The sequence below is a fragment of the Rutilus rutilus genome, assembly GCF_951802725.1.
Source record: "Rutilus rutilus genome assembly, chromosome: 15".
In the NCBI taxonomy this organism is placed as follows: Eukaryota; Metazoa; Chordata; class Actinopteri; order Cypriniformes; family Leuciscidae; genus Rutilus; species Rutilus rutilus.
The window spans coordinates 12,065,461-12,078,776 of NC_140220.1; the positions used below are offsets into that span (position 1 = coordinate 12,065,461).

The following is a 13,316-nucleotide window of genomic DNA, read 5'->3' on the forward strand; positions in this document are numbered from 1 at the left end:
ATAATGATTCTAGAAATATTAAAAATGTAATTTTATACTATAAGGCTTGTTATCTCTGATAGGTCATCTTACAAGATCAGTGGATGGGGAATAAGATGGCGTCCTATTGATCGCAGGGAGGCAATTTGTCTCCTTCACAAAGACAACCTTGTGTGACACCAAGATCCTCCATCTTCTCCACAAAGCTATCATTAGACAAAATGGATACTTCAATAAATCCAGAGAACGTAGGTCATTCATTACTGCATCTCGACACAAGGGACGATTCAACCCGTCTGCTACTGTACTTAAGCACACATGAACTGCTGTTCAGCCTCACCTGCCAAATCTCAACTGTGACATATAGGATCCTTTTGGATGGTTTCAATTTGTTTCTGTATGCAATCTGATTTTTGAAGCAAAAACAATGAATCAGTCCACATGATGCATGATGCCATGATAAAAAAGCTAAATTTCCTCTTGGTTCTGGTGTGTTAGCCTCGATCTCATGAATGAATTATCTGTCAGTCTATATTTGACAGATAATCTAATTAATCACAAGAAGGAATGGAAAATTCCCATGACACAGTTAAAGTAACATCATATTTAAAGTGATGTCTTCATTGTGTTATAAATTAAACGCTAGAAACTCCCGAAGCCTGCTTTGATCCTTCTGGTCTCTTTGTACATATAAAACAACTGCAAAGAAAAACAGGTTCAGACAGTCTATGCATGTTTTTCATGCTCAGCATGGGAAAATGAAAGTGTATAAGATCATTCACTAATTTTAGAAAATCTGCTGGTAGTGACTACAATTGGAGTCAACTTCAATGATGTGCCTGCTTGTCTCAGACGGTGTTTGTTTTCATGTGTTCGATCTATGGAAAGGGACAATGACAGACAACCATAAAGCAACTTAAAAATCCCCATAAAATGTCATAACGAGCAGTTTTGTTGTTGTTAAACTAATTACAATTAATTTTAAGTAATAATTGTTATCATTCTACAATTAATTACAATAATAATTTAAATGAATTTAAATAAATCAATAAATTCGACCCACTTCCTTTAAAAAGAAAACAATCTGGGAACACTTTACAATAAGGTACCATTGATTAATGCAACAATCTTTGTTACTGTTAGCTAATAGAAAATACAACTGTTCACTGTTAGTTCATGGTCCATTAAAAAAATACAATTTTGATTCAATGGTGAAATGTACATATGTGACCCTGGATCACAAAACCAGTCATAAGTCACACGGGTATATTTGTGGCAATAGCCAACAATACATTGTATGGGTCAAAATGATAGATTTTTCTTTTATTCCAAAAATCATTAGGATATTAAGTAAAGATCATGTTCCGTGAAGATATTTTGTACATTTCCTACCGTAAATATATATAAAACTTGTATTTTTGTGAGTGAATGCAGCACAATCGCGAACATAAATGAACAACTTTAAAGGAGATTTTCTCAATGTTTCGATTTTTTTGCACCCTCAGATTCCAGATTTTCAAATATTATTATCTCGGCCAAATGTCATCCTAACAAACAATACATCAATGGAAAGCTTATTTATGCAGCTTTCATGTAATGTATAAATCTCAATTTTGATAAATTGACCCATGTGACCGTTTTTCCTGTGTTTTTGAAGCTTTGATTGTGTTTACAGTGTGCAATATAACATGTGTTCATGTTTCGCGTGTAAAAAAACACAGTATTTTTCACACAATTTACTTATCTGTATACCACTGTTTTCACTGTCCTAAAAACGAGCTGATGACTTCCTTGTTCTATGAAGTCCCTCCTTCAGAAATACGTAACGAGTTCTGATTGTGCCAGCGGTTCCTGTGTTGTGATTCGACAGCAGCTTAGCGCACGTTGCCCGGAAAGGTCACGACTCACTCCTCTTACCATAACGTGGAGATGCATGCGCTCAGTGTTATTGTAAACATGTCTTTAATATTACCTTATCAATTTGAGCCGGAATCAGACCCGTCTGAAAATAACAGCGTCTCGACGACATGGCGACAAACACACTCTACAAACGCAACTCCTCCTCTTCTCCGTGGGAGCGCAACAAGACCACGCCCCCTTTTTTTGTGTATTCCTGTGGGCGGAGGTTAGTCAAAAAACAGTTCTAGTGACGTCATTAAAGCAGGAAGTAGAGGGATGTAGTCCAAACCGACCGTTCGCTGTAGGCTTTGAAAGGCGACTTTTGTTAAATAAAATATCTCGCTTGGCATTGAACTTTGAGCTTTATAATTTTACAGGTATTATTTATGCTCTAACAGCAACATTACACACTAACTAAAGTTTGAAAAATGTGATCACGAAGAACAGGACCTTTAACTATTAACTGTGCTTTAGAAGTATTTTTCATTGTTAGTTCATGTTAACTATTGTTAACAAATGGAACCTTATTGTAAAGTGTTATCTTTACACTAGCATAAGTGATGTCAAAGTTTGAATTAAAAGTAACAAAAAAAAAGATGAACACATTCATCTCACATGTGATGAAAAAACCTTCACATTTTCATCCATCAAATAAAAGAAAGAAATCTTCACGTTTGCCCAGTATTTAACGTTAAAATGTCTAGCCACATTATTGTTTATGCCTACCACACCAGGCCCGCAAACCAGACGTCATCCTGTCATTCCACATTCATGTGCTGTGAGATCAGATCTAGGCCGATGTTCGATCCACCACACAGCCCTCCGTTTGGCCACACAATTGAGGTCTGAGCTGTCTGCTTAGGGTGATGTAACAAACTGGTGTCAAAAAGGAGCACGTTGGAATCCTCTGGTAAAGCTAACGTCCAATGCATCCCCCATCCCCCATCTATTCAAAAGATTTACTGTCAAATTTTTGGTATCCAACCAACCACCACAACACTGTGTATCTCATCTTTTCAACTGTCAATTAGATCTGAACACGCGCCATTTCAAGTGCTTCGTTTAGCACAAAACAAACCTAAAGTCCATTACACTGCACCTCATCACAGTTGTCATAGTATTAACATCTGAAACCGCAGCAAACAATCAAACCCCAGAAAACAAAGGGATCACTACTGACACCATGTACAGCCATCACCTCTGGATACTATTGGCAGATTAATCACAGAGGCGTTGCACAGCGTTTAGCCGCAAGGTTAATCATTTCCCATGTACTGTAGTTAGTGTGGCACTAGTATGAAAAGATATCCACAGAGGTATTGAGTAAAATGCTATAAATAGAAATAGGAACTTTGCCGCATATTGTCTCTTTAAATAGCCAGCCAGCCATTATCCTGAGTCTGACTCCATGTTCATTTCATTATTTAGGTTGTTACACTTAAGGAATAATGTACAAACCCAGTAAAACTGTGTAGTCAACCGATAAACCCTGAAGCAAGTTGGAAGGGTCTTATAATCACCCTTAAATGGATTATTTTGCAATAATGACTGGCTGACTCACTATCCCATTATTTCATAGGTACTTACTGAATAAGTAAATGGATATGAAATAATGATGTATTAACATGAAAATATTTATAATTATAAATACATAAATTATCTATAATTATCATACAATCTCTGAAATCAAAATAGGTCTACTACATCTAAATTATAATTATCAAATTATAATAAAAACAGTTATTTTAAATTGTAAAAATATTAAATTATAATAAATTAATCTTACAGACCCCAAACTTTTTTTAGTGTGTGTATATTATTATTATTTGCAATTGAGCTTCCTCTCATTCAGCTCTTTGTGTCTCATACTGGTTCTTCCTTCTTACCACTCAATACAACTATTGTCCAATCAGAATCAAGTACTCCAGAGAGTCTTATAAACACAAAAGGCACAATGATAAAGTTTGTTTAGTAGATGTATATGGGTCATTGACGAATAAGGTTTTTAAAAGTGTAAAAAAATAGAATGGAGATATAACTATATTTGAAACCATTTTTTAGTTTACCTATGTGTTAACAATAAGATTTTGTGGTTTGTACAATCAATTAACACTGTTTTTTGTCATTTTTTACAAGATGGAAAAAATTAGTTTGAAGTCATTCGGTTTAACCACTGATTTGAAAGTTAAAAACTGATTTGACATTGATGTTGAGATAGTATATAGTGTGTACCACAGAAGAAATATTAAATAAAATTATCAATGATCTCATTTATTGGACTACTCTAAACACTCCAACATATTCAAGTAAAACATTGCACAGGGAAAGGAGAAAAGGGGAAATGTAAAAAAAGAGCCTTATCTGCTTTATATTTGTATTATTGTAGTTCCTTTAGTTATTAAAAACAATATTATTCCATTTAAATATTTACTATATCGGTTAAACCGAATGACCTTTTGACACTTCAAAATCTTTAAAATACCTTTATATGTAGTAAAATATATTTAAAACCTTTTGGATTCAGTAAAAGAGATCAAGTTGTACTACCTTACATACTTTGGATGTTATATATTTGTTTTTTTATTATTATTAAGGCCTTTGCAAAAAAATTACCCGTCACGTCATTGACCCATATATCGTGTCACTCTTATATCGGGACAACCTTTGATGCTTGTTTTGCCAGCAACTGGCGGGTGGTTTTCTATACTTTCACCCGTAGAAATAGATATCATCATTTTATTCCAGTTCATAATCAGTCCTGCACATCTATTTGTTTAGGCTGCACTACTTAGCAATAGTTGGACTTACGCAATCTACTAACCCCAAAGAATATTAAAAACTGTATCAAATGTCTGCAGATAACAGAGTGAGTTCAGAGAATGCTTCGTTTTTCCGTAGGACTGATCTCATCCCCAGTCTAGTCTGGCAACAATTTTATTATTGAAAAAGCATGAATCATTGAAAAAAGATGCTAAATTTAGCAACCATATGGCTTCCACAAAAACAGAACAAAAGAAAATGCCAGCAACCTCCTAAGCTTGGTCTACACAAAGCATGCTCATTTCTGGACATATATTATTGGCTCTATACCATATCGAGGAGCTCAGATTATTGCCTCTACATCTATAGAAACATTATATTAGTACAGAGAGAGAAAATTTAAATACCTTAAACCTAATGAGTTGTAAGGAAAAACTCTTGTCAGAAAGTAGTATTCTTTCTAAATAAAATATCTGAAAACATTCGCCTAGCACGCACAGTTATAGGTTCATGCTGATAATCCATATAAATCCATGTACATAAAAAACAGTTATATTATACTTTAAGAAATTAATATTTAAATAATTCTACAACAATAAGAAACATATACATACATGTATGTATACATATACATATATATATATATATATATATATATATATATATATATACACACATACACACATATGTGTGTGTGTGTGTGTGTGTGTGTGTGTGTGTGTGTGTGTGTGTGTGTGTGTGTGTGTGTGTGTGTGTGTGTGTGTGTGTGTGTGTGTGTGTGTGTATGTATACATATACATAATATATATATCATGTTATTGTTCTTTATCATAATTGAATTGATGGTAATACAGTATAGAAATTTAATGATTAAAAAATTCTGATGAAAGAAGTCTCTTATGCTCAAGAAACATTTCTTATTATCATCAATGTTGAAACCAGCTGTGCTGCTTAATATTTTTGTGATACTTTTTTCAGGATTTTTTTGGTGAGTAGAAATTGCAAAAGAACAGCAATTATTTGAAATAAAAAGATTTTTGTATGATTTATAAGCTGTTTTTCCTCATGGGGACCAACAAATGGCCCCACAAGGACAAGGATTTCGGATATGCCATCTTTGTGGGGACATTGTGCCCCATAACTTAGGGTATACCTGAACCTACCACACACACACACACACACACACACACACACACACACACACACACACACACACTCACTCAGTCCACAGGAACTCAGCGCCCTGCTAAAGCGAGGTCATCCATTTCCTCTCCCTCAGATTTTAATAAAACTCTCTCATTGATATCCTTTTGCGGAAAACCACTATCCCTGATCACTAAAAGGCTTGGCCTACAGCAGGTTTCCATTCTTTCTTTTCATTTCAAGCCAATTCAAAGCATTGTGGTTTCTGAGCAGAGCCGTGAGACCTGTGGTTATTTACTCTGGTTGTTAGTAGATGATCTAAATGATCTTGCATAATGTCTTTAGTTTACATAATTCATATTCATATTAAGCAGCAGGGAGTGTCATGTTATAATTGGAGTTGCAAGGTTGTACAGTAGGTAAACTCAGCAGACATTGTGTTATGTGCAGCAAAATGTTTCCTTGAAAAAGAGTCAAAACTGAAATATATAACCTCATAAATCTAATTGACTAAACTACTAAAACACGCCACAACAACAACTATTTGTGCTTGACACGCCATAAAGAAGCCAGCCATATGAATAGCCAGCTAGCATAGCCCAGGAGATCTGAATTGAGTTTGGTGCCAGTTATACATCAGACTATCCAACTGAATGACTCAGAGGGCTCTTCCACTCGCTTGTAAATCACATGGCACATCTGATGCACTTCTCAATGACTCTTCAGTCTGGAGCAAGACCAACAAAAAGCCGGCACATAGAGAAATGTATCACAGAGCAACTAGGGAGCGACTAGGGTCTCTACCTTAACATACAGCTGCTGGAACTCATCCAGGTTGAGTCGGCCAGTTGGGCAATCCTTCAGGAAGCCTTTGTACCACTGTTTGAGTTCGTGTTCATTAAATTCTGTGTTCTTCACCAGGTCCTCCATTACCTCAGGGGTCAGCTTGCTGTTCTGTTTCCCCATGGTGTCTGCAAGGAACAGAAAAATAAAACAGCTGTGATCTCACTTTGTGCTGTAATTAATTTTAAGTGCATAAACTATAGGCCATTTATGTCCCTCACATATACTACCGTTCAAAATGTTGGGATTGGTAAAATGAAAGAAGTCTCTTAAGCTCATCAAGGCTGCATTTATTTCATCAAATAAAACAGTAATACAATTTTTTTTCTAATTTAATATATTGTATAATGTAACTTATTCCTGTTATGGCAAAGCTACATTTTCAGTGTCACATGATCCTTCAGAAATCATTCTAATAGGCTGATTTGGTGCTCAAGAAACATTTCTTATTATTATCAATGTTGAAAACAGTTGTGCTGCTTAATATTTTTGTGTAGTACAGTGGTACTGTTTTCAGGATTCTGTGATGAATATATATTGCAAAATAACAGCATTTATTTGAAATAGAAAGACAAAATATTTAAAACCTTACAAAATTCAGGAAAAAAAATCACATTCATAATCCCCATTAAAATCTAACTTAAAAGGCAAGTTTCATAGAATGGAAGATAAAATTGTTTAAAAATAAGTGCTCAAGGAGGTGGCCTTTTCTAGAAGAGTCTGGATCCTCCCAAGGTTTCTTCTTCATTTCAAACATACTATGGAGTCTTTCCTTGCCATTGTTGCCTTTGGCTTGCTCACTGGGGTAAAGCACAATTCATTAAAAAAAAACTGCTTTGGAACAATATATATACATATAAGTACAAACTAGGGCAGCAAGGTGGCTCACTGGGTCACAGCAAGAAGGTCCCCGGTTCAAGCCCCGGATGAGCCAGGAGTCCTTTCTGTGTGGAGTTTGCATGTTCTCCCTGTGTCAGAGTGGGTTTCCTCCGGGTGCTCTGGTTGGATTGGACATGCCAAAATAGCCGTAGGTGTGAATGCATGTGTGTGAATCCAAAGCCATGTAATGGGGAGAGTTGGGGAAAGACCTGGCAATCTACCCCGGAAAAAACGCTGCCAAGAAAATTCATGGTCTCTCGCGTATGGCATGGAATAGAGTCGGATACGGCTGGAATGGTAGATGAGAGAGACTATACAAATTGAATGGGATATTAAGTCATTTTGCTAAGCGCACACACACTAATATACTAAATGTACATGGGTGGAAATACTCATTTCATAATTAATATCATGGCTAAAATAAGACTAAGCAAGCCGTGCAGTTGAACAAATATGATGGCTTGAGTGATTCATTGTGGATTATATAATTTCATGCTGGCTGAATATATTTAAAGTAGGCTTAGATCAATGGGACAAACACACTCTGACCAAATGTCTGAGACCACCAGTTACAGATTTTTTTTCCTTGAAAGATCTTGTCAAAACATGGTGATGTCCCATAATTTGAAGGTGTTCATACTCTAAACACATTAGGGAAAGTGAGAAAAAACCTCGAAAACGTTCCAGAATAGACTGTGTCAGTGCATAATATCACACTAAGGATGAGAGCATCTAAAGTGTGACCGAGAGAAATCCCAGTCACACTTTAGATTCGGGTCAAAATCTCACTGTTAACTAACTATTAACCACAACTTTTGCCTCAATAAACTCCTAATTACTTCTTATTAATAGTTAGTAAGGTTGTTGTTCAGTTTAGGTATTGGGCAGAATTAAGGGATGTATAATATGGTCATGCAGAATAAGGCATTAATATGTGCTTTATAAGTTCTAATAAACAGCCAATATCCTAGTAATATGCATGCTAAAAAGCAACTAAATAGTGAGAATTGGACCCTAAACGTAAGTGTGACAGAAATCCCTTATTTCAGCTTATAATTATCATTTTTACAAATTTGCCTGTGCCTTTACACTTAAGGAATTATGTATAGTGTGTTATTCTGCCCACATTTGCTTGTAAGAGCAGCACATAGCCCTTTTCACCCTAGATGGCTAGATGTGTGCGTAACTGTCAGGGAAATGAGATAATTAAACAAAGCATCAATCGCATAATTACCAAAAGGTCATCACTTCCTAAGCTTCAATGTGACATTTACTTTTTAATTTTTTTTGCACATCTAAAAAGCCGATTCCTTCTGCTACATTAATATTGGATACGACGAAAACACAGAGAGGAGACGGAGATAGACAGAAGCTGGGCAGCAGTGCTGTGGATGAAATTCTGAGTAATTCTGACGCTTTTTAATTTGGTCACCACTACTAAATCATAGAGATGAGCTCTCATCACACTCATCGAGGCTCACGTCAATACTAGATGAGAACATTGCACTTCAAAGTTCATTCAAATTAATTTTCAGTCTGAGACTGACAAACGAGCAGCGATGCTGACGATAATGAGCGCTAATTTAGTTTCCCACACAACAGCATTTTATTTTCAAGTAAATGGCTGAGTAAAGGACATAAATCTTGATTGTTCTCTAAAGACATGGATGTAGAAAATACTACATTTTATCCATGGTGAAAATGAGGCCACCAACCCATGCACAGCATCAGATTGTGACTCGTGAGCATTTAATGGCAGGAGCGTAACCCTCCCTGATCTGCAGAGTGCATTGGAAGCGCTGTTTCCTTGGGGAATACCATTCTTAATGAGGGATCCACCCATGAGAAAAAGCACAGCATAGCAGATTCAAGAGTGCTAAAAACAGCTGCATCAAAACTGACTATGAATCAGCGATAATGCATCGTCGTATCGCTCGTTCCCTCTTTGTGAGTGTGATTTATGATTTCAAACTAATTAGATGATCAGCATCGTTCCTAATTGAATCCTCCTCGAGATGATCCCATCACTGTCAAAGATTTACATGACTTCTGTCAAGCCGCAAAATTGAAGGTTCAAAGGATCCAGTAATTGGTCAATAGGAATGGCAAAAAAAAAACGTTTGTTCTCCTCAATTCAAAGATTTACAATATTTCTTAGCCTGGTAATACCAAACTCTGCTACTTCGCTTTGCTTCGTAGACAGAGTCTGGCATGGCATAATTGAAAAGCGTTTTCTTTCTCGCGGGGAGGCGCTTGTCTGAAGTTTAAAATCATTGGTTCCCGTAAGCCAATCACATAACGTTTGGTTATGGCGTGTGTTATGCGCATGCTGATGCTCAGCCGCATCTAACTTCCACTGTAAACACATGTATGATGCGAAAACAAAACCATCGAGCGAAATACCGGAGTGAACATGGCTGTGAACGACTTTTGCAGATTATGTGAAGTAAATCTACGCATCCACGGTACAATCAGTGTCTACGTCACGGCTCTCAGCCCGCCCTCTGTTCGTTGATTGGCCGGCTGTTTTCAGGCCGGAGGAAAACGGAAAGCTATTACGCTGTCTCAGACTGAGTACAGAAGCGAAATGAAATTGAGCGGAAGTAAGAAGTCTGACGTAGTCAGGCTAAATATTTCTGCCAATTATGTATGGAATAGCTTGCTTGCAAATGAAAATTAAATCATCATTTACTCACCCTGATGTCATGTGAACACCATATGACTTTCTTCTGTAATTTCAGTCGCAGTAATTTTGAGTTTTACAGCCCCTGGTCACCACAATTCTGTCATCATTTACTCACCCTCATGTCGTTCCAACCCTATAACTTTCTCTCTTTGCTGTGGAACATTTAAGAAGATATTTTTGTGTGTTTTTTGTCCATACAATGGAACTGTTTGATTACTAACATTCTTTAAAATATATTCTACACCGAAGAAAGAAATTGATACAGGTCTGGAACAACATGAGGGTGAGTAAATTAATATTCATTCATGGGTGAAGTGAACTATCCTTTAAACCAGTCAAAGGTGTCCAAATTTGAGGTTACTTCCCATTTCCATGTGGCACAATGATCAAAAATAGCTAGAGAAATTGCAAATGCAGTAATAATTTCCAATTCCTACTGTTAAATCTTTTAAGAGCGTGCATGAGAATCTTTTGTCTCAGGGTTGTAGAAATTTTCCTTGTGCAGTGTCAAAACTAAGACTCGTTTCAGTTCCAAAAGCTTTAAAGACCTATTTTTAAGTTTTAGCATTTCATTTGCCCAGTATAAATAATAAGATCATACAAAAATGAGATATTGCAACTTGTTGCATCATTCTATGTGAATTAAAAAAGGGAAGTGTAAGTCTGAACAATAAGGTCCATCTGTACATGAAGCAATGATCTACCTACTGATGCTGTTGAAAAGAATTGGTCACTGCAGGCTATAAAAGGAACCGAAGAGCCTGTCTATCTACAAAGCAATAGTCCACTCCATTTTCCATTTAGGCTGCATCAGTGCTATTTCTGCTGCAACAGGAGACCAGAGAGAATACTCTGTCCCCTGTGACTATAACGCACAGGTTGAATCAATCTTTTAAAATGATTTTGCCTTTTCACGCGACACTGCTGTAATGCAGATAGATTTAACTGATCTTTGGAGTACACACGGACTAGCAGTGGTGTATTCATAGTGGCAACGAGGTAGAACACACGCCATATTCTGATTTAAAGTAGTGCTATGTTGAGCTCATCTTATGTTTGTACCACAGAAAAGGCTGTTTTATGAATGATCAACACAACGATGCTGTGTTACGTTGTACAAGCATCCGTGTCACCTAAGAACTGACTAGCAGGCATTATGATGACTATGCAAACTGAGCCCTGTCCAGAGATCAAAAGGCGTTTTAAACCCCGAGTCGACTCATCACAACAGTGTTCACATCCACACAAGCCTGACAGATTATGTCACATGTGAATTTAGCTAGCCAAGTGATTTGGCACATCCAGCTTATTTGGAAAGACACATTATATAACAAGTATTTACTTTATTTCATTATTTCACAGCATCACCTTGAGGATGTAAGATTGTGGGTAGCCGATTATAGGAAATACATGCTTAAAATGTCACTGTGCCTTGTACATTATAGCTGCATTGATCCTGCAGTGTATAAGAAACTGTATTAGTAGTGAGGAAAGTTTTTTTTTTTTTTTATCTGATGTATAAAAAAAAAGCAACAACACAGTATTATGATATCCCCCTAGTCCAAAAATTCTAAAGTAATCTTGTTGGAATTTCATTAACATAATTTGGAATCAAATCTAAGTCATGTCAATGGGAATCCATCATACCAAAACAAAAACTAGATATTTTAGAACAAATAGTATAGGACAAGTATGATTACCAAAAGGATAAACTGCCCCATATGACATCAAACATTTATTTAAAATTAATTTTCAGAATTTTAATGCTTGGTTGGCTTTGGGGTTTTCTTAAACTGTTCAGAAGAAAAATGTTATGCAATACAGGCAGAGTTCTGATGATAATCTGTCAAAATGCATGCAAAACAAATGATATTCACCAACCTGTGCAGACAAATACATTTCTCACCGAGCCCTAGTATGACAGTGTATGACACACAGCTGTCTGTCTCAGACATGTACACCTGGGGCCATTGTCAACCAGTGTCCATTTTATTTGACATAGCAAGCTCACATTTTTTACCTCAACTTTACTACTGTCCTCTGGATCCCCTTTAGTTGTTTTAACTCATGGCATTTGTAAAATCAACAGACACTGATGCATATACATTTTGCTATAGCCTATAACATATAAGAAAGTGGTTTACCAGGGTGAGGAGTTATGCAAAAGTGTTCTGAAATATCATAATCATGCATATTACATCCTCTGTGATAAATCAATGCATTGCATTGCTGCAGATAGCCTTAATGAGCCAGCTCAACAATCGTCACGTCAATCCATAACGACTTTCTAAAGGTTGCTTATTCCGGCGAAAACACATAGTCATAGATGGGCTTACCGAAAAGGAGAGCCAAAGAAGGTCTGACGATTCCTGCTTCGGGCGACTGTAAAAGGTAAACGCGATGGAAGTGCTCACTAATCTGCTGACAGCTGCGGTGAGGTTTCTTTGGGGTGAAAGGAGAGGCGCAGCGATTACTGCAGCGAGGACAGTCCACGCGCAGCGCTCGAGGTGATGTGACGCTACGCTATAGAGATACAATAGAGCTCAGAGTCAGCCAGCGTCGGTCTGTGTTCATCACCACACCAACCCATCTCGTGTTTTTCCACTGCTCTGTGGTGTGTGTGTGTGTGTGTGTGTGTGGTGTAAATTCTGACCGAACTCGAATAGAACATGATTGAAAATGGCATCAGCAAGTTAGTAAATGTCAAAGTCTTCATCCACACATTCCTTGTGGTTTATAATTAGCATGTGTTAATTATGCTATGTGTGACTTATACAATGGCTTTCAGTGGGGGCCGTTTTTAAAAATGATGATCACAAGAATACACAAACGTCAACTAGACCAATTCGTATTAGGCCAATAAGCCTGTGAATTGTAAATGTAAAGGCGCGGTCACATTTGCGAAATTTCGCGGGCAAAAAAAATAAGCTTTGTCTGATTGTCAATAATGTAGCCTAGATAGCTATGTCACAGAGAGGTCAATTTTCAAACAAAGCAGCTTTTTGAATTCGCGTTAACAACTCTTTACTAAATTAGCGAAACAAAGTTTGCCTTACCTTAGCCTACCTGTTTTTGTCAACTGAATTTAAATGATTTAAAAAGTGTTATAATACTGTAAAAATGAATC

The 13,316-nt window shown here is 36.7% G+C and overlaps 1 protein-coding gene across 2 annotated transcripts in view; it reads right to left on the reverse strand.

The window, feature by feature from the left end:
• The window catches only part of vsnl1a (visinin-like 1a), a 67,000-nt gene that overhangs the window by 18,211 nt on the left and 35,473 nt on the right, over positions 1-13,316 (reverse strand). Inside the window, exons 1-2 of one of the 2 annotated variants that reach the window (XM_084431897.1) lie at positions 12,526-12,724; positions 6,586-6,752 (exon numbers count right to left, since the gene is read on the reverse strand). In XM_084431897.1, the coding sequence (XP_084288023.1) occupies positions 6,586-6,747 (162 nt within the window). In that variant the 5' untranslated portion in view covers positions 6,748-6,752; positions 12,526-12,724. Of the gene's footprint in view, positions 1-6,585; positions 6,753-12,525; positions 12,725-13,316 lie in introns of those variants that run through there. The other variant, XM_084431898.1, reaches the window with a different exon arrangement.